This window comes from Acomys russatus, chromosome 5 (genome assembly GCF_903995435.1).
Source record: "Acomys russatus chromosome 5, mAcoRus1.1, whole genome shotgun sequence".
NCBI lineage: Eukaryota > Metazoa > Chordata > Mammalia > Rodentia > Muridae > Acomys > Acomys russatus.
In genome coordinates this window covers 62730360-62752683 of record NC_067141.1, presented here as the reverse complement: position 1 = coordinate 62752683, position 22324 = coordinate 62730360, and the positions used below count along the sequence as shown (strand labels likewise).

Here is a 22324-nt window from a genome sequence, read left to right as displayed (position 1 = left end):
CAAGGCTACATAGTGAAACCCTGTCTCAAAAACATCATCATCATCAACATCAAAACAACAAAATTTGAAATAAATTATAGTACATGTAGCCAGTGAATATAATATAATTATTTAAATCAACTATTATTCAAGGCATTTGGCAGTACAAGCCAGCTCTAGGCTAGTATAATAAACTTAGCCTCTTGGTTCCTTTGCCTTATTACCTTTGGTTCAGATTATAAATCCTTGTGTTTGCAGATACAAAGTTTAAAAAACTGGAGTCCAGTTCTGGTGGCAGAGGCCTGTAATCCTAGATAGCAGAGACAGGCGGATCTCTGTGAATTTGAGGCCAGATTACATACCAAGCTCCAGGCCAGTCAAGGCAATACTACATAGTTAGACCATGACTCGAAACACATTTTTAAATGGAGTTATTTATGTAAAGTATGCAGCTGTACAAACATGTTTTTATCAACATGCTTTCCCACTACCGTCCTCATTGTTTTTCTACAATTATTTTTTCTTTTCTTTCTTTCTTTCTTTTTCTTCTTCTTTTTTTTTTTTTTCTTCCTTGAGACAGGGTTTCTCTGTGTAGCTGGCTGTCCTGGACTTGTTTTGTAGACCAGGCTGGCCTCGAACTCACAGTGACCCGCCTGCCTCTGCCTCCTGAGTGCTGGAATTAAAGGCATGTGCCACCATGCCCCGCTCCTACAAATATTTCTTTATAAGGTCCCTTGCCCCAAGTACCTTCTCTCCAATCTCAGCCATGTCTCCCCCAGGCAATATTTCCAAGTCTGGAAGGAGAGCACAAGCTTCAAGGACTTGCTGGTATCTCTTTTCGTTGAATTCAGATCCAAAAAGGATGTTGTCTTTGATGGTCCCATTCTGAATCCAGGACTGCTGAGGGACATAGGCTATGGTGCCCTGGACGGGAAGGACCAGACCATCAAATAGTCACACTTACAGTCAAGAGTGACAAGGAACAAGAAAAGCTTTTGTTTGAAGAGCTATATGTCAGGCCCCCTAAGCATCTGGTATTTCCTAATGTGATGCCCAGGAAGTAAGACCCAATGCCCTACCATCACACATCCTCTTCCCTGCATGCCCTTTCCTGTCATCATCCTGAAAATCAGAAGCCTCTAAGAGAGCAGGGTATTAATCAAATCCATTGACTTGATGAGAACTAATACAATGTCAATTCTTTCAAATGACACTGTAGGAAGGAAACCCTAAGGGGCTAAAATTAACACAGCGAAAGGATAAAGACTGATGAATGCCCATTTGAGAAATAACTGAACTGTAAGTCAGCAATAAAAAGTTTCCTGAGAGGAGTTAGAGGACAAAGTTAAATCTGCAGTCCTCTCCGCTATAGCACGTTTTTTTAAATGCACATTCATTGGCTCATTGGAGATTGGTAAATAAGGCAGTACACTGTGGAAGAAGAAATGTTTCTCGAAAAATTTCCAAGCAGGTTAATGTAAAGCAATCCAGTGCAAACTTTCTCATAATTAAAAAGAAAGCCTTAGAAGGGGCTGAAAAGTTCTTCATGGTCCAATTGGTGGCTGTTCTAATGATTGAAATGTGTTTATAACTTCCTATAAATTTAACTCTGGAGAAGTTCAGAGAATTGATGAAAATGCCATGAAATCACTTCCCTCTGTTTTCAAACAAATAAGCAGACAAAACGAACTTAATAGTGGAGAGTGGGGTTTGACTTTCACACGTACTCTGGTGCCTCATACTTGACAACGTCCCCTGGATGGGGAGGCCTGGTGGCACTCAGAGGAAGGATAGCAGGCTACCAAGAAGAGACTTGATACCCTATGAGCATATACAGGGGAAAGAAGTCCCCCTCAGTCACAGTCATAGGGGAGGGGAGTAAGGGGAAAATGGGAGGGAGGGAGGAATGGGAGGATACAAGGGACGGGATAACAATTGATATGTAATATGAATAAATTAATAAAATAAAATATTGTATTTGAGGAACTGTCTCTAAAGATCCAGCTCTCATAGAAGGAGGTGATTTCGGCTTTGTGACACAAGCCTATAATAAAAGCTACTCAGGAGTCTGAGGGAGTGGATCACAAGCTCAAGGCCAGCTTGGGCTACGGAATGAGGCAGGCTACAACGTGTGTCTAAATCAAACGCAGGAGAAAGGGGACTGGTGGAGATGGCTTGTCCCCCAAAACCCATGTAAAACTGGACACAGCAGTGTGTGTAAGTGCTATCAGTGCTCCTATGGGGAACTGGGAAGCGGGGACAGCTGAGTGCCTTCTGCTGGCATGTGGTCAGCTAACCCGGTATACACAGCAGTGGACAACAACAGGGTTATCTTCTGAACTGGACATGCACGCTGTGACACACACACACACACACACACACACACGAGAGGTGTTAAAGCAAACACATAACTGGAAAATAGCTCAAAGATGCAGAGCATTTGCCTAGTTTATAAAAGGACCCCAGTTCTGTTCCCATCATTGGGAGGGAGGATGGTGAGAGGCTCAAGACCAATTATGATGTTAGGTACAAATGTCAGTGTTGACTTTACAGCCATTATGGATTCAATTACTGTTTGTTGTTGGCACTCTGGTTACAGAGTTGTTTGTTGTGGTTTAAAGGTTTATTTTATCTTTATTTTATGGGTTTAAGTGTTTTGCCTGCATGTGTGTATGCGTACCACATGTATGTCTTGTGTTCAGAGAGGCCAGAAGAGAGTACTGGACCCCCTTGCACTGGAGATACAGATGTTTGTGAGGTACCATGTGGGTGCTGGGAAGCAAACTCAGAGCTCTGCAAGAGCAGCAAGCGCTCTTCACTGTTGAGCCATCTCTGCAGCCCTACAAGTTTTTAGTAACCTATAACAGCTTTTTCCTAGGTTCTTTTACTTTTATTGCACAGTTTTGTAGACGTAAGATTTCCAGACTCACATATATATTTACAGCAGAATTGCCTGCATTCAGAAGGAAGACATTTCCAGTCAACAGTTTCAATACCTTGGTATGCATGTAAGAATCACACGGTTGGCTCATTAAAATGGCAGATCCTTAGGTCCCACTCCCAGAGTCTGAGTGTGTAAGACTGGGGTGAGGGGGAGATCTACAGTCACAATTGCATCAGATGTCTCCAGGACCCAGAGGAGGAAACATCTGGGGTCAGAAGGCTTCTCCTCTCCACTCCACTCACCTTGATGGTGATGTGCCCATGGACGTTTTCCATCTCTCCCAGCATGGCTGATATCAGAGAGGATTTCCCAGAGCCTACAGTGCCCACCACAGCCACCAATTGGCCTGGCTTTATGTCCAGGTTCACACTGAAAGAGAGAAATGTTTCTGAAGGACATGGGTAGGTGGGGGGTCATAGCTCGAGGCATTCCTCTGACTCTTTATGAAATCTGTGTTTAGATAACTCTCCCCTCAAGACTAGAAATTTTGCCACAGATGATTCGAGACAGGGTTTTCTTGTAATCCTAGCTGTTCTCGACTCACTTTGTAGACTAGGCTGGCCTCGAACTCACAGAGATCTGCCTGCCTCTGCCTCTGCCTCCTGAGTGCTGGGATTAAAGGTGAGCACCACCACACCTGGCTCCAAGGTGCCTCTTTATTACTGGTAAGTTCTAAGAGCCGAAGAATGAGCCCTAGTTATCAAACTCATCAAATGAGTTCATGTCAAAGGTGCGTTTGCAAGAGCAAGAGTTCTCCAAGGGGGAAAAGGTCTCACAGGACCAGCTGTTGAGCAACCGCTGCTCAGGCGCCTACAACACCTGATTCTGTTCAGGTCTCAGCTTGGCCACTGCTGGGCTGGGCAGTTTTGAAAGGTCGCTTTCTCACTTCCCAACTAAAGTTTTGCTTTTAAAGTAGCAGAGTTGGGTTTTGCCTCTAAACTAAGCTTGCTACTTAATGTTTCTCAGGCTAATATATTCCATGAGTGATAGTCCCTGAAGGGAAATTCCCTTCCCTAACGCTAACCCTGACTTCTCGGCATGGGGAGGGGGTCTATGCTGGGCTACAATTCCAGGAACTCTTTGTGCCAGCTTGACACTTTGTGCTGCTAAGGCACTTAGAACGTCAGGACCCTGCCACACAGTCTCTCCAGTCTCTCCCAGCCAGTTCTGCACTGCAGCAGTCAAGTGGCAACTGTCACCTCTTTTCTCTCTATAAAGGAAAGCTTCAAGGCTGGGAGGGTTAGAACAGCGGCGTTTGCCCTGACTGGTCCTGGTGCCGACCCCAGCGTGCACCTCAATCAAGGCTACAGGAATAGAAGAGAAGGGCGGGAGGTCATGGAGTTCTTTGCTTGGAAGTTATCCATAGCCGGAGCAAACAGGACCTGGAGTCCAAAATGGGGAGGGCTTGACAGGCGCCCGATACGTTCATGAGAATGGGCCGCATTACAGCTGCTCTATGTAGTCGTAACTGAATGGGAGTAGCCTACAGTAGCGCTTTTTTGAAGACAGAGTCTTGCAGACATCCCAGACTGGCCTCAAATTCATGTTCCTCTTGCCTGAGGCTCCCGGCTGCTAAGACAGCAGGTGTGCACTGTCCTACCCAGCTCTGAAATCTATAGCAGTAGTCTAGTCTGAGGAGAAAAGCTAGACTCTAGAGCTCAGGACCTGCACTTTCTCCACCTATTATCTGGAGGAACAAATATCTTCATTGATTCTTAACTGAAGACGCATAGACTCGCAGCATGAAAGCAGACAGAGAATAAAGCCACAAGGAAAGGCTCTGGTTTTTTACTCTCAGCACATCCCTCCAGGGCCGAGCCTAATCTAGTGTCCATGCAAACACAACTTACAGTCTTTACTAGTGGTGCACTGCCCTCTTCTGAGAACAGGGCAGGGTAGGAGTGTCCTAAGGAAGAACCAGAACAAGGGGAAGGACTCACTCTCGGATTGTGGCTTCCACGTCCGGGTCCCAAGTAAAAGAGGCCTCTGAAAACTGCACGGCTTTATCTATGGAAAAGGGGGCAGAGGAGGGGGGAAGGCCTCTCTTTTAGTTACATGTCGGCCCTCATGTGACCACCCGCCTTTCCTCAGCACATGGTCTTGGAGTCATCTACCAGCCTCTGAAATCACCTCTTTTTTTTTTAGGTGCTGAGCTTATCCTAGCAAGAGACAATGAACCTAAACCTGGGCTCTCAGGTTCCGCTGACCTCTAGATGCCACAGCCATGCCCAGCCCCAACCTAGCACCTCCCACCTTTCCCATCCCCCTCACCCAGCACCCCAAGCCATCCCTGGCCGTCCTCTGTTCTGTGTGAGCTCTGTGTTCTTATTTGAGCCCTCGCCATTTTGGACTCCAGAACCCCTGTTTAGTGTGGCTGTGGATGACTTCCAATTCAGAACCCATGTGTTCTGTCACCCCAAGCTACCTTCCCACACTTGGCTTCAGTCTGATTTCTGTCTTCTGGGTCCCTTGCAGGAGGAGTTCCTGCTTATCTTAGAATAGCAAACTGTGTTTAGCTTAGAACTCTGGTGAAGCACTTTCCTTTAGTTGAGAACATAATTTGCATCGCTTATTATACAAGGCTAATTAGCTGCTGTGGTTAAGCTCGCCCTATAAATAGTCTGGTGCCAGCACTACGAATAATTTGTGGAAATAATTTCCAAATTTGCTTACCAAAATTGCAGACACGGTGAATAGCAGATGTATCCAAATCGTCTCCTCCCAGGTACTTCTCTATCCGGTCTACAGAAACGCTGGCCTACAGGGGACAGAAGAACTCAGGAATAAGAAACTTTAGTAACAAACTTCAGTCTATGGATTTTATTGTGGTTTTGGCTTGGTTTTTCATGAAGTTGGGTGGGTAGGGAGATGGGAGAGAATCTGGAAGGAATTGGGGGAGGGGAAAGGATATGCTCAAAATCTCCTGCATGAAGTTTTAAAAGAACGAGTGAAAACATTATTTAAAAAAAAACAAAAAAAAAACAAAAAAAAACAACAACAACAGTTGGCCTTATGGAAATACAACTAAGGGGAAGAAAAAGAAATTCACTACAAAACACAAGCAGGGGGAGCGCAGGAGGGATGGCACAGGGGTTAAGAGCAGTGACTGGTCTTCCAGAGGATCTGGGCTCAATTCCCAGCACCCACAGGGCAGCTCACACAATTGTAGTTCCTTTTCTAGGCTATATGACATATCCTCACACAGATATACATACAAGCAAACCCAATGCACATAAAATAAAAGGAAATTAAAAACATACACACAAGCCGGGAAAGGATTTTGACTTTGTCATTAGCCATGACCACTACCACAGACTCAACCATCCCTCAGCCCTGCAAGCCATCCCGCCATCCCTCAGCCCTGCAAGCCATCCCGCCATCTCTCAGCCCCGCAAGCCATCCCGCCATCCCTCAGCCCTGCAAGCATCCTACACTAGACAGAACTATATAAAGACAGCATTTCAGCTTTCAGAGACTCAGGTAATTCAACTCTACTGCTATTTCTCTCCAAACTTAGGTCTTATTTCCAGAAACTGTCTACCACCACCTTCTATGGCAGAACCCTCGCTTATACCTACTTCTGGTAACTGGGCCCTAGTCTTGCCCCTATTTAGCTGAGTCTAGGCCTCAATGAACTATCCAGTATTGTAGCTGGTCTATTACAGTGTCCTTTATAGAGGAAATGGGCCAAAGACTAAGCTTCAGGGGGGTCTAAGTACGGAACACTCTGAGGTAGCCAGAAAGTGTGAAGTCGAGAGGTTTCAAGGCACACCCGTATGGATGCTTTCCGTTGCTCTTCCTGTCTTCTAGGAGAGCTGCCATGAGGCTGTGTCTCACAGACATCCAGCCTCTGGTGAAGTATGAAGCCTGAACTGTTCAGCTGCTTCGTGGATCAGCACCTGAGAAACAGAATGTCCCGCTGCCGGTGTTATACCACCACCAGATGCTTTTTGGTTCAGGGTTACGTTGTGTGACAGGAAATGAAGGGCGTGAGCACCGTCGCTGATCTCACCTTTGTTGTGTCTGCAATAAACTACATCCAAAAAGAGAGTGCTGTTCTCTCACTGGGCGAGCGGGCTACCCGTTCTTTATTCCCTCTAAGACAGGAAGGCCTTCTCTTTGATCTCAGTCCTTGTAGCCAGAGCTGTGTCTGAACCTGGCTACCTCTCAAATGACCGCAGGGCAGCACCATACCTCAACATTCTGGGCTTGGCATCCATCTCTCATCTGCCCTTAGGACTCCCTCTTAAGGTCTAGTCCATGGAGACTATGTGGTCAGTTTCCAGAACTAAGACACTGCTTCCAGCTATGTCAGCTTGAGGCCCCCAAACTTATTCCCACATAGGTTCATGCAAAGACCTATGTTTTGTTTTTTGTTTCTCTCTTCTTTTGTGCCTTATTTACTTAAGGCTATGTCAATACCTCAAGAGCTTTAGAATAGCAAGGGAGAAACTAGTCTGGGAAAATGGCTCTGACCAGCCATAATCATAATAGCCTTAGTAAATGTCTTTATAAGATTGTCTGCTGTGAAGTGAATGAGGCTAGTATGATGACCCACGAGTTTTTAAAAATTTATTATTATGTATATAGTGCTCTGCCCGCATGTGCACCTGCAGGCCGATGACCCACATTTTAGTTAGCCAAATAAGCTGGGCCTGAGAGAGCTTAGGATTTTTTTTTTTTTTTTAATTTACTATATATACAGTGTTTTGCCCGCATGTTCACCTGCAGGCCAGAAGAGGGCACCAGATCTTGTTATAGATGGCTGTGAGCCACCATGTGGTTGCTGGGAATTGAACTCAGGATCTACAGAAGAGCAGCCAATGCTCTTGACGTATGAGCCATCTCTCCAGCCCCAAGTTTAGGATTTTACTATGATCAAACCATGTATCTCCAGAAACCTGTTGCAAGATATTTGATCCCATTGTGAACCCTGAGATTGTGAACTATAAAAACCTATTTCTTGTTTGGTATGGTTCACCCTTAACACACAACTTTAATCCAAGAACTTTCTGTTTATTGTAGACAGATGATTACGGTGTGGTCAACCCTAGCACACACCTGTAATCCAAGAGCTATATGTACACAGGATTTAATAAAGTTAGCTCTAGGTCAAGACGTGGAGCAAGAAACCAGCTGACTGGGATTAAAAAGTGGGAGGGACTTTGAGTTGAGGGGTATTTAAGACAGCATGGACAAGAACGGCTTTTGGATTTTTGGCTCTTTAGCTCTGTTTGTTTGTTTTTCAAGACAGGGGTTCTCTCTTTAGTCCTGGCTGTCCTGGACTCCCTTCTAACTCACAGGGATCCGCTTGCCTCTGCCTCCCAGAGCACTGGCATTACAGACATGCACACTCAGCTCGCTCTTTGGCTTTTAGCTCTTGGCATTTCCTCCTGGGACATCAGCTGAGCTAGCAAGCCTTAGGCTTTGAGGTTTTTGGCCTTTTCCTCCTGAGCTGTCAGCTGAGCTAGTGGCTTTTTGGCTTTTTCCTTCTAGGACATGAGCTGAGTAGGAAGGTCAGCTGGGTGCTTTCTCTGCCTCTCTGAGCTAGCAAGTTTTCACCCCAGAATCTGGCTCCTGATAAAATCAAATGGTTGGGATTTTGTTTTCTATAACAACAGAAGCCAGACGGACTTTTAATTTAACATTTTTTAGCAGATGCTACCAGTGAGTTACGGTAGACTAGTAATGGGCACCTAAGGCAATGAAGCAGCTAACTGTGGAGTCCCTATGTACCTGAAGAATTGATGTGGTCACCATGGGAAGCATGGTGAGCGGAAAGCGTAGGATATTGAAGAGGGTGATGGAGGTGAAGGCCTTCTCTGCATCCAAAATGTTGTTGCTATCCACCAGCACGTAAACAGAAAAGGTGATCACAGACACCTAGAAAGAACAAGATCATAGGGAACTCACTATTGAAATGGTCCAAACACCCTTGCAATAAGTTTCAGGGACACTGTGTATCAGAGTTGAAGTAATGTTAGGGGTTAACTCAATCTCTTCAGATTCCCTATAAGAAACTAGATCCCATTAGAGGAAGAAATATCTCTCCCAAGGTGACAAAGCCCATCAGTAGACGGCTAAAGTCAGAGCTTGGGTCCTCTGTCTCTTTGACCACACCCACATTGCTTCCCCCAAGCAGACAAGTCCTCCTATGCAAATGGTCTCGGAGTCCACATTCATGATGAACCATCATTAGTGGCTGCCAGATCACCCAGCAGTACCGAAAGGGTGGAAGTAGAGTTGGGGTTGAAGGGATGGAGACAGAAATTTAAGGAAGGAGGGACAAATTCCCTGAATTTTGGGGATCAAGCGGACTCTGTTAAAAACAGACTATGACCTCAGGCCATGGCCCTCCTTTGCTCACCAGCACTGGAGTTAACTGTAAGGTGAATATCATCAGAGTCTGCAGCTGGCCAAAGTGCAGTAGGTTCTTGAGCTCTTTATTCCGAAGGCTGTCGACTTGCTCTTTGAATGAAGGCTCCCAGGCAAAATATTTCAGGATCTAATGGGTCAGAGAAGAACAAAAGTCACATTGCTGCCTGAAAAAGTATACATGGTCCACCCTTGTTTTAGGATAAGCTACCAAAAATTTGGGGGCTGGAAATCTAGATTATGGACTGTTTATAGAGAGGTAGCTTATATTTGTTGACAGCCCCTTAAATGTAAAGCACTTCACACACACACTTCACTTGAGTTTTGTTTGACAAACTGCCCTACTTGCCTGTTCAAGTAAACTTGCCAAGACCCAGAACTTCCCATGGTAAAGGTTAGAAATTTCTGAGTAAATCAAGGTGAACTAGCCATTCTGGTTTTGTAGAGCATTGTTTCCATTTAGGCAAAAGAGAAAAAGATAGAAAGAAGCTCTGTGGAAGGTTCACTAATAGAATGGATCAAGGTGACAGAATATCTGAGCTTGGCCGGGCATGGTGGCACACACTTTTAATCCCAGCACTCGGGAGGCAGAGGCACATGGATTGCTGTGTGTTCAAGGCCAGCCTGGTCTCCAAAGAGAGTCTGGGCGGCCAAGATAACACAGGGAAACCCTGTCTCAAAAAACCAAAAGAGAAAAAGAAAAAGAAAGAAAGAAAGAATATCTGAGCTTAAAGAAACTGAACAATTCCAAGGGATCTGACACCCCTGGCCTCCTCCATGGGCACCTGCATTCACATGCACACACACATGCACACACATGTTTGAGCACACACAGATGAGAGAGAGAGAGAGAGAGAGAGAGAGAGAGAGAGAGAGAGAGAGAGAGAATATAAGAGAGAACTAAAATTGTCCCGTGGAGGTCAGTGCCTTAGGGGGACCTACTACTCTTGTTTTGCTAAATGGACAGGTCAATCTAGCTTCTAAGTGTTTATATTCAACCCCACAGACTGGTGCAGCCTTAGTCAGAGAAGCTTCTCTTTGTGGGAGGCTGCAGTCCAAGTACTACAAACAAGCGGCTACTGTGTGGTGCTCAGCCCTAAGCAGAGGTTCTAAATCACCGTGCTCCTAGCCCCAAGGCCCAGGGAACATCGTGGAAGGGCATAGAAACAGTGTAAGAGCCAGAGCATGGGGAGGGTGCGGCAAAGCACTGTTTTTTACACATGACCCGGACATTGCACTCATGAGCTCACAGCAGCTGCCATTAGCTAGCGATGGAGCCTGTCAACCTTTCCCCGTGGCTAGGGGAGTGCGAGCACAGGTCTCGCTCTGAGCTCAGGAGCTATTAGTACTTAACAGCTGCTGGGAGAAAGGAAATAATTGCCCCCTAGGTGTGTAGCCAGTGGTAAATTTCCATATGAGTCAACAAGTCTACACTCATGTACACGCAGACAATCCTAGTTGAATTCAGTCAGGTGATATAGTTTCTTAAAGGAGGAAATTAGAGGGGGATTGTGTCTAGAAGAAGAATAGGTTCGGAGGGAATAGAAGGGGATGGGAGGGAATGGTGTGTGCATGTATGTGGGGGGGGATAAATTTAATCAAAATTTGTTATAAAATTGTCAAATAAATTAAAATTTATTTTTAAATTTTTCTACAGTAAAGTATAAAAACAAATACTTTGGGCTCAGAGGTTAAGAGCACTGACTGTTCTTCCACAGGTCCTGAGTTCAATTCCCAGCAACCACATGGTGGCTCACAACCATCTAGAGATCTGATGTCCTCTTCTGGCCTGCAAGTGTACATGCAGGCAGAATACTGTATACATAATAAATAAGTAAATATTTTTTAAAAACAAATACTTTAGGATAAACAAATAGAAATCAATTTTCAAAAGTATCTGGAAGGAACAGAAGAAGGAACAGGAGACTTGTGGATAAACGAATCAGGAGCCATATGACACTGAATGGTCCCTTTCTGTCACTGCACCCAGAGGACGTCCTCTGTTTGGTGTTTGGTTGTTTGGTTTTTGTTTTGCTGTGTTTCTCTTACCTTAATTCCACTGAGAATCTCGTTCATGATTTTTAAACGCTTATCTTTGTTCTTCATGTTTTGTACCTGCCAAGAGAAAGGAAGACAAAACCCAGATGTACTTCTGGGAGAAAGGGCCCAGGTTTGCTGCTGAGGGCAGGCCCTAGGGGAAACGGCGGCTGTCACTTAATCCCTACCCTGTCTCCGGCCCTTGACTATGCCAAGCTTGCTCCGACCCTACCCTCCTTTACCCATCGCAAGGCTTACTCCTATGTTGTCAGGAGGTGTCCCTCGGAGCTTGGCTTTAGATGCCCACCTCACAGAGAACTCCTTTGACCTCCGAATTGAAAAGGTCACCCCACTCACTGTCATTTTATACTTAGTTCTCTTCCTTGTCTATCTCTCCAGCCTGGGAAGAGAATATAATATTCACGAGAGTAGCACCCTTGTCTGATGTGTTGCTGTGCCCTTGGTAAAACACAGTATTTGCTACTAAATGGATGCAAAACAAGCGAATGACTAGATCTCGTGCTCTAGAGAGTCCACTTAGTCAATCTGTGATTCTTGATGGAGCTTTGGACTGTCTGCCTGGAGGCCAACCACCTGGCAACAGCAGGGTGATTGTCAGGACATAAACTAAAAGTTGGGATCACCCATGTGACTGCATGGCTGCTTTATTTTCCTACAATGGAGAAGCAAGGTAAAAAACAACAACAACAACAACAAAAAAAAACCACTTCTGAAGGAAGCTCAGCAGAGGTAGGTGGAAAATTATACACCAAGTGACCAGTCAGAGGCCAAAAGGGAAGATCGAAAAGGCTAGGTAATTTTGGAGTGGTAGAAAGTCTTCCATAAGCTTTGCCCTTCCCCAGCTCCCTCCAAGGATTAGTGGCAAATGTCAGGATTTATATGTTAAAGAGGCACACGCACACAGGTGACCATTCCTTTACCTGAATCTTCCTGCTCTTTGCAGCCAGGACTCCATTAACTGGGATCAGGAGAATCATTACGCCAACACCTGCTAAGACTGAAGGTCCCAACTCATTCCACAGGAAGAAGATGGACAAGGCAATCTGTAAAACACTTGACCACACCAAGTGGATGTAGTTGGTCACATCCATTAGCTTTTGGGTATCTACAGACATCAAGTTCACTGTCTCTCCAATGGTGTACTGCCTCCTGGTCAAGTTAGACAGCGTCAGTGCCTAAAGATAAAGATTAGAATTGGGGTCAGCAGATACGACCAGCAATACCGGGGAGCGGAAGAGGACCTCAGGAAATGACAACAACAGGAGGATGGGTCCCACACAGACATGCCTTCTCCATTGGACTATGGCTTCTTATGTCCAAACCTTAACAGGATGTGCTATCTCATTTGTAACCACTTGTTCCTCTTATTTTTTCCTTCATTAAATCCTTTCCACTTACACACTTCTCCGTCTACAAGATTCCCATCTATCCTTTGTGTCAACTTAAATGCAACTTTTGAAATGACTACCCGAGTTACTTTTGTGTGCCCCTATAACCTTCTGTAGTTAACTCTTTATTTACTTTAACTATAACAAGCCATAGTTACTTTGTTTTTCTGTTATTTATCAGATGTAAACTCTGAGGACAGGTGCATATTTACCCATTTCACCACTGTATCATAAGGTGTTCAATACGGGAGAATGGGAGAAAATGAGGAAGTGAAAGATGGAAGGAAAGAAGGAGTAGGTCAGGGGGCTGGAGAGATGGCTCAGAGGTTAAGAACACTGCCTGTTCTTCCAAAGGTCCTGAGTTCAATTCCCAGCAACCACATAGTGGCTTATAACCATCTATAATGTGATATGGCACCCTCTTCTGGCATGTAAGTGTACATGCAGATAGAATACTCATACATAAAAATAAATACTTTAAAAAAAAGGAGTAGGTCCGCATTGTTGATTCTTGCCTTGTGGTCTCAACAGTTTTATTGTGTCTTATTTATTTATTTTGTGTGTGTAACAGGAGGGTTCCCCAGGCATTAGCTTGGTGGCAGGCATCTTTACGCACTGAGCCATCTCCCCAACCCCTTGCAGACTTTTGATATGGCTAACTTATTTTCAGCCACAGTCTTACAGTGAGGATGCAGGCATTATCAAGGAGGACACAGATTTTTAGAATGATGATAAAAGATACCAAGTCCACATATCTGTAGTAACATGCTTTCTTTACTGCTGGCATGACTGAACCTCTAACACAGCTTTGTGCTTTCATGCTAAAAAAGATCAGGAGAGCAACACCTGTGGCTCTGTTCCTTTCTATACCTTACAGAACTAGCTGTAATAGTCTACATCTGTAACTTCAGCACTCAGGAGGCTGAGGCGGGGGCGGGGGGGGGGGGGGGGTGGGGATGCCTGGGCTACGTAATAAGTTCTAGGCCAACCTGAACCACAGTGTGAAATGGTATATATTATGGTTGGTTTTGATGCCAATTTGCCACAAATAAGGTTTTTTGTTGTTGTTTTGTTGTTTTTTTTGGCTTTTCAAGACAGGGTTTCTCTGTGTAGCCTTGTCTGTCCTGGACTCTCTGTGTAAACCAGGCTGGCCTCGAACTCACAGTGATCCACCTGCTTCTGCCTTCCAAGTGCTGGCATTAAAGGCGTGCACCACCACACCTGGCTAAAGTTTTATTTATTTATTTTATGTATGTGAGGTGCTCTATCTGCATGTACCTCTGCAAGCCAGAACAAATTAGAATTTTTAAAAGTATAGAAAACGTGTTCTAAAGAACTGTCCTAATTGCTTTAATTGATTGTTATCAGGGCCAGAAAGATGACTCAGCAGGTATAAACATTGCCACCAAGCCTGATAGCCTAGGTTTGATCCTCAGAATCAAAGTGGGAGGAGAAAACCAACTCCTGCAAGTTCTACACACACACACACACACACACACACACACACACACACACACACACACAAGCACACCCATATACACACCTACCTCTCCACACACATACCTGCATGCACACACATACCTAATACAAAGTCACAAAAATCAATAAATGTTATTTAAAAAATTTAAACCATGTATTAGAGTAAAGATGAGCAAAATCATCTCAAGCAAATGGAACACCTCTCAAATGTACAGAACTCAGTCATGAGAGAATGTAGCTGAAATAAGTAAGTAAGTGGGCAGAGGAAGGTTTGGTATCTGCTAAAGATAGAAGAAAAATCTGGGCCCATGCTTTTAATCCCAGAACTCGTGAGGACAGGTAAGGCTACACAGACAAACCCCATCTCTAAAAGCAAAAACAAAAACAAAAACAAAAAGGAATTGATAGGCTGGATGGAGACCTAGCTCCAAAGCATGCAGAAGGTCCCAAGCTTGAATATCAGCACTCCAAAACAAAACAAAAATCACAAAGAGAGAAGGGAATGAGCCAGAAAAAGACATTTCTGTGTAAAATATATTCTAGGTTGATGGAGCTATGACTCACACAGAATTCTAATCTCCAGAATATGAATCCCACAGAATTCACTCCCACTGGTGAGACTATAATTTGGGACAGATGGACTAGGTCTTTGAGCTTGTGTTAGTAATTACTTGAATTAAATGTTGAAGGTCTGGGGCTGGAGAAATGGGTCAGTGGTTAAAAACACACTGGCTGCTCTTCCAGAGGCCCCAGATTCTACTTCCACCATCCATACGGAGGCTCACAACTGTCTGTAACTCCAATTTCAGGGGATCTGATGCCCTCTTCTCATTTCCATGAACACCAGGCACACATAATGGTGAGCATACATACATATATACAAAGCACCCCTACACATAAAATAGAAATACTTTAAAAATTAAATATGGATGGTGTTAAGAGTGCAGCCCCAAGCACTGTATCCCCCCCCTGTCTTTACCTTATTTCCTGAGGCTTTTCATTTTGTCAGGAGAGGCAAGAAGAGGTGTCTAAGCCTTCAGGACTGAATGGCAGACCCTGGGCAGCCTGTTCAGGCACATGCGCACACTTCATGTTTTGATTCCCAAAGAAGCATTTAAGGGGGAAGATTACCACTATTCAGAACTGTGCTGGCATTGTCACTCATGTCTATCCAATTTTCCTCAATCTTGGAATAAATGCTCACGTTTATTAAGTGGTTATTGTTTTTGTCTCAGCGATACGTGACATAATCACTTACTTTCTTATATATAGAAGCCATGATGGTTGTCCGTACATTTACTCCCAACACAAAACAGAATTGGAAATAATTCTGGAGGCAGAAAGACTGGAGGAGAGCCGCAACAAACAACAGGATGGCGAAGATATATCCAAGCCACACATACGCATCAGGGTCTCTCACAAAGCCAATGAGATACCTGCAGGAACAAGACCAAATTAAGCGACACTCCCTCACTAGGTGCCCAAAGGCTCCTCCTTCTACCTAATACAGCCAAAGTCTCACTCTTGCACTATAGGTGACAAAACAACCAGAATTGTCCCTGACATAAGCTAACGCCACCAGAGAGGAGAGAACCTCAGTTAAGAAAATGCCTCCATAAGATCAGACTGTAGGCAAGACTGAACAGAAATTTTCTTAATTAGTGATTGGTGGAGGAGGGTTCAGGCAACTAGGATGGTGCCACCGCTGGTCCTGGGTACTACAGAAAAGCAGGCTGGGCAATCCATGAGGAGCAAGCCAGTAAACAGCACCCATCCATGGCCTCTGCACCAGCATCTGCCTCCAGGCCCCTGCCCTGTTTGAATTCCTGCCTCAGCTTCCTTCAGTGATGGACTACAATGTGGAAGTATAAACCAAATAAACCCTTTTAGCCTCAACTTGGCTTTTGCTCATGGTGTTTTGTCAAAGTAATCCCAGCATTCAGAGGTTAAAGGAAGAGAGGCAAGAGTTTAATTTCAGCCAGCCTGGGCTACATACAGGGACTCCAAAAAAGAAGAAAAAATGGATCTTTAGAGAAATTTTTACACACACACACACACACACCTGCACTGTTATTTTTAGATAATGCAAGGTCACACCCTTATGAGGGAAAGGGCTCTCTGGTTGGCCATTCATTCCATACAGTGGCAGATTGCAAAGCCTTGACCCTCTAAGAAAGGTGCTGGCTATGGAGAGATGATGTTGGTCACTCTCTCCTGAAGTCTGCTGCCCACCTTGCAGCTTAGGTCATACGAGCTCATTTTAGCCACAAAGAAGTCTAATGAGTGAGTGGCCTCCACGTAGGAGTGGGGAAGAGAAGAGAGAGAGGCTAAAGTGTTATCTTAGATCTGGAAAACTGCCTTGTGTTCTTCATGTGTGCTAATCTGGAAAGTGGGAGAAAGCTTGGAGCATTTTTCAAAAATGGAAGCGCAGTGAACACACACTCTTGCCTACATATAAAAGGGTAAGGGGAGGGCACAGAAGGGCCTCAGAGGACAGCGGGTCCTGGGCACTCACTCAGCGGGTCCTGGGCACTCACTTTAGCAGCTGAGGACTTATAAACACAAGAATATCGTGGACTAATTTCAGTATAAATGATTTCAGGGTCACCACATAGAAGGTTTTGAAGAGAGCCTTGACCAGCCAGGATTTAGGAAAGTCTTTTGTGGTCCCGGGCTTCTTTTTCTTCTTCTTTTTAGCTTCTTCCTAGGTACAAAACCAAAACAACCATGTCCACAGAATTGTGCAGTGCAAGACTGGTAAGACTGTGCTCTGAATGGCCCCACGCTGCAAGCAGGGCCTGTTTGTATAGTTGTAATCTTCTCTTCATCTCCTGCCCACCCTCCTGCTTCTCCTCCCCCCCCCCCACCTCCTCACGCACCCACCCCTCCCACCACCGCTTCTAATTTATACTATAATCCCCTTTGGATTAGAAAGGCAGACAACTAAACTAGAGAGAGAACATCATAAAGATAAGCATGTCCAGTACTCAGGAGGCTAAGGCAGAAGAACTGTGACTTTGAGGCCAGCCTGAGCGACACAGTGAGTTCAAGGCCTGCCTTAAGTTAGTAAAAAGACTGCTTCAAAAACCCAAGGTCTGAAGTTGTAGCTTAGTATGTGACAGGGCCCCAGACCTTAGCACAATTGACTCCATGATGGAAAAACCATCATGGTGTTTTTGCACCACCTGCAAAAACAAAGACAAAGACCTAATCCACTAAAATCCATGGTTCTGGGAAAGTCTCTAACCTTACTTTTTAGCTTCTGTCGCTCGGCTTCTGGCTAACTGTTCTTCTTAACTGACATATGTCGACCCCACAACATGATTGTTGTGCTTAAAAGCTCACCCTGAGAAAGCCTCGGGGATATACTGGGATCCTGAACAGCCACTGTAGTCTCAGACAGGCTAATAAAGACTTTCTATTGCCTTAAACCCATGTCTAATCTGTCTTCTCTGGTGAATTCCCCACAAGTCATACAGTGCGTTTTCCTGTGTAAGATCCCAGTCCAGGGGTGGCAGAGAGGAATGCCACATGAAAACAAAGAACAGACTCTGAGTGGGGCTCTTGGGAAACTCTAGAAATGAAGGAATATGTTGATCTGTATGTTGGATATTCAGAAGTCTTTTCTGTTGTTTCTTGTTGAAGTCTGTGGTGGCTTGTTTCTTTGTTGCTTTTCACATTTCTACATTTTATTCCCACAAGGCAGCCAAGTGCTATTTCTAGCCCTACAAGTGTGTTCATTTTTTTTTTTTTTTTGAGACAAGGTTTCTCTGTGTAATAGCCCTGGCTTTCCTGAATCTTGACCTGTAGACCAGGCTGGCCTCAAACACAGATATCTGCCTGCCTCTGCCTCCTTGAGTGCTAGAATTGAAGGTGTGCACCACCACACCCAGATTTCAGTAAAGCACACTCTCAGTAATTGAGCGAGGAACCTTTTGAGGTTAGAGAGCAAGAACGGTAGCCCAAATTAGGACGAGCAGACTTGACTCTCTCCTAGACTGGTGATCACAAGGTGATGATTAATTTTTATTGTTGTTTTTCAAGACAGGGTTTCTCTGTGTAGCCCTGCCTGTCCTGGACTCACTTTGTAGACCAAGTTGGCCTAGAACTCACATTGATCCACCTGCCTCTGCCTCCCAGGTGTTTCGATTACAGGCGTGTGCCACCAGGCCTGGTGATAATTAATTTCTAGTACCCATTTTGCTCTTAGCTTCCTGATATGACTTAGTAAAAATTACTAATGAGTAGATATGTATCTTGAGGATTTAAAGTAAAAATAGCTGATTTTTTAAAGTTTAGATTTGTTATTCTTTTAAGATATACTATAAGATTACTTTTTAAGATAATTGGCTTAGGGCGAGGGGAGGGGGTGTTGGGGGTGGTGGTGGTGGTGGTGGTGGTGGTGGCGGCAGCGGCGCACGCTGTTAATCCCAGCACTCAGGAGGCTGAGGCAGGTGGATCGCTGTGAGTTCAAAGCCAGCCTGGTCTACAAAGGGAGTCCAGGACAGCCAAGGCTACACTGAGAAACCCTGTCTCGAAAAACAAACCAAACAAACCAAACAAAACAAAAGATAATTGGTTTGGGGCTAGAGAAATGACTCAGAGGTTAAGAGCACTGGCTGCTCTTCCAAAGGTCCTGAGTTCAATTCCCAGCAACCACAAGGTGGCTCACAACCATCTCTAAGGAAATCTAACGCCCTCTCCTGGCAGGCAGGCACATATGCAGGCAGGACATTGTATACATAATAAAGAAATGAATCTTTTTTTAAAAGATAATTGATTTCTTCTTTGTAACCACAAATTGCAGCCTTCTGGTAGAGAAACTGGCTGAGAAAACTACCTTGCTTGCTTACACTTTGTTCCTCTATAACAAGCTGCTTAGTTACAAATGTATGTGGGTTCTTGGGAGTAATTTGTTTCCTTCATTGATAATATGTAAAACATTTGATCATGTAAGGACATTGGGGAACATGTTTTTCTATGTATACTCACTGTAATCATTCACTACAAGAAAAATAGAATGTATTCACATTGTATTTTTGATACTATTTGAAAGATTTTGCTGGGATATATAAGGTATGGGAGAAAAAAATAAAATTGGTTGAAGCTTGCTCATTAAATCTTGTCTTGCTTCATCTATCTTGTGTGTGTATGTGTGTATGTGAGAGAGAGAGAGAGAGAGAGAGAGAGAGAGAATGTGTGTGTGTGTGTGTGTGTGTGTGTTTGTGAGAGAGAGAGTGTGTGTGTGTGTGTGTGTGTGTGTTTGAGAGAGAGAGAGAGAGAGAGAGAGATTTTTTTTCTTTCTTCCCTTTTTTCTGGTTGCTAGCTACTGTCAGCAGCAGCTCCCTCCACTTATAGTCTGTTCTGGCCTAGAGAGTTAAGCTTTGTACCCTCATTTAAAAAGTCTATTAAGTGCCGGGCGGTGGTGGCACATGCCTTTAATCCCAGCACCCGGGAGGCAGAGGCAGGAGGATTGCTGTGAGTTCGAGGCCAGCCTGGTCTACAAGGCGAGCCCAGGACAGCCAAGGCTACACAGAGATACCCTGTCTCGAAAAACAAAAAATAAACAAACAAACAAAAAGTCTATTAAGTGATCAGCTTCTGACTCTACACCTCAGTTCACCCTGACCTGTTGAAGCTGGTCTCCCACAAAGGCACACCTTTAATCCAGATTTTTTTTTTTTTTTTTTTTTTTGGTTTTTTGAGATAGGGTTTCTCTGTGTAGCCTTGGTTGTCCTAGACTCCCTTTGTAGACCAGGCTGGCCTCAAACTCACAGCAATCCACCTAACTCTGCCTCCTGAGTGCTGGGATTAAATGTGTGCGCCACAACGCCCAGCTAATCCAGATGTTTTGAGGTAGGAAGACCTAGCTGTAATCTGGGCCACACTTTCTGGGGAAGCCTACCTAAGGACACGGAAGAGGGAACCTGTCTCTCTTTGCCTGTTTTTTCTCACCCTCAATAGCAGGTCCTTCACTGGCAGTCACGCTCACTTCTTCAGAATTCCAGAATACACTGGAGGCCAGCTGAGATGTATAGCCTCATGGACTGAACAACTACTGGACTCATGGACCTTCCATACATAGGCAGCTATTGTTGGACCAGCTGAACCAGAGCCTGAAAGTCACTCTAATAAATCCCCTTCCTATACATTTATATGGAGAGAGGGAGAGAGAGAGAGAGAGAGAGAGAGAGAGAGAGAGAGACGGAGGGAGGGAGAGACAGAGACGGAGGGAGGGAGAGAGAGAGACAGAGAGAGGCTCATTCTGTAAATCCTGGTCCCCCCTTCCCTCCTCTACCCTTCCCTCCTCTACCCTTCCCTCCTCTACCCTTCCCTTCCACTTCCTTCCCCTTCTCTCACCATGCGGCCGGGCTGTTCTCAAACTGATGCTTCCTCTGCCTGCGCATCGTGAGGAATCCCTGTGGTGCCATGCTTGTTTTGTTTTCTCAATAACATTGATTACCCTCAGCGTATGTATTGGCTTATTGCTTTTTTTTTCCCTAGTTCTCTAAAGATGAGCTTTCTATTAATCTTATTTGTTGTAGCCATTACCCAAAATACACACATCTGTGCCCAGTATGTCTGAGTAAATGAATGAATAGGTTAACGTCTACTGCTAACTTCCAATACACTGTAGTTTCTAGTAATGATTGTACATACACACGTGCCCTCACATGCACACGGGCATGGGTGCACGCACGCCATGTGTGTAGAGAGAGAGAATGTGTGTGGGAGTGAAGGTTGCAGGTGTGCCAAAGTGTACACGTGGATGTCAGGACAATCTTCATGTATTCACCTTGGCCTTCTTACCTAGTTTGAGATAGGTCCCTTCTCTGCTATGTAACCCTGGCTAGCTGGCCTGAGAGCTTCTGCATATTCTCCTGTAGGTATGCTAGGATTACAGATGCTTGTATTACTGTGTCTAGCTTTTATCTAAGTATTCAAACTTAGGTCACCAGACTCGTGTGGTAAGTGCTTTTACCCACTGAGCCATCTCCTTAGTCCTACTAATGTTGTTGTGGATGATATTATTATTATTATTATTATTATTATTATTATTATTATTATTATTATTATTATTATTATTATTGGTTTTTCAAGACAGGGCTTCTCTGTGTAACAGCCCTGGCTGTCCTGGATTCATTTTGTAGACCAGGCTGGCCTCAAACTCACAGAGATCTGCCTGCCTCTGCCTCCTCGAGTGCTGGGATTACAGGCATGTGTCACTGCACCCAGCTATTATTTTTTTACACTCTGAAAAAAATCCAAATATCCTCAAAAAGGAGAAACAACAGTATATTATAACCCCAAGCACCCACCACTCAGGCATTGTCAGAACTGTGTACATTGCTAATATAAAGGGCAGTGAAAAGTTAGAGAAATATGAGACTATGAAAAGAAAATGTCGGAAGTGACGCTGCTCCCTGCCTGAGACAAACAACACATTCACACGGACGGTTGTGTTAAAGTTACCAGGACAAGAACATCTTGGCTTTGACTCTGGCTCTTGCTTAAACCGTGCAGCGTGGCCTCGGGCTTCCGCTGGGATTTCTTCTTCTGCTGCCGCCTCTGAAGAGCCTGCTTGGCTTTCTGCAGGTCCTTTGTCATGAACCTTTCAAACTTGCTGATGACTGACTTTGCTTTAATCCCTTCGTCAACATCCCAGATATCGTCTAGAGTCAGTGGATGCTTGTAACCTTTCAGAACAGTGCTGGAACAAGAATGACCCACAGGCTGAGACCCTGGGCGCTAGGCCAGTCTGCCACTATTCAGAACCTACCCTCCAGATCTGAGACAGAGGGATGAAGTTATGGGCTTCTCCACTGCTTCCCTGGCTACGTCTCCTGGCCCTTAGCCTGACAGAAGGCTGGGAAGAGAACGGAGAAGAGAAGGGACAGGCTCTACTGAGACAAGAGGCAAAGGCATCGCCCCCCCCCGCTCTTGCACCTCCTCTCTCAAGTCTCTCTCTCTCTCTGTTTCGGCATCTCCCTGAGGGATCTCCTGCAGGAAATGGAGAGCTCTCACTGCTGCCTTCATACTGCGTCTCTGGATTAGGCCTCTCCGATCCAGGCCTGGAGAAGAGGAACGGAAAGCTAATCGC

General features: G+C 44.8%; 1 protein-coding gene across 1 annotated transcript in view; it reads right to left on the bottom strand.

Moving 5' to 3' along the window:
* The window catches only part of Abcc2 (ATP binding cassette subfamily C member 2), a 69134-nt gene that overhangs the window by 28802 nt on the left and 18008 nt on the right, over window positions 1-22324 (bottom strand). Inside the window, exons 7-17 of the mRNA XM_051146612.1 lie at window positions 21697-21934; window positions 16761-16927; window positions 15482-15659; window positions 12277-12531; window positions 11348-11413; window positions 9291-9428; window positions 8660-8806; window positions 5597-5681; window positions 4864-4930; window positions 3166-3292; window positions 727-903 (exon numbers count right to left, since the gene is read on the bottom strand). Coding sequence (XP_051002569.1) covers window positions 727-903; window positions 3166-3292; window positions 4864-4930; window positions 5597-5681; window positions 8660-8806; window positions 9291-9428; window positions 11348-11413; window positions 12277-12531; window positions 15482-15659; window positions 16761-16927; window positions 21697-21934 — 1645 coding nt within the window. The remainder of the gene's footprint in view (window positions 1-726; window positions 904-3165; window positions 3293-4863; window positions 4931-5596; window positions 5682-8659; window positions 8807-9290; window positions 9429-11347; window positions 11414-12276; window positions 12532-15481; window positions 15660-16760; window positions 16928-21696; window positions 21935-22324) is intronic.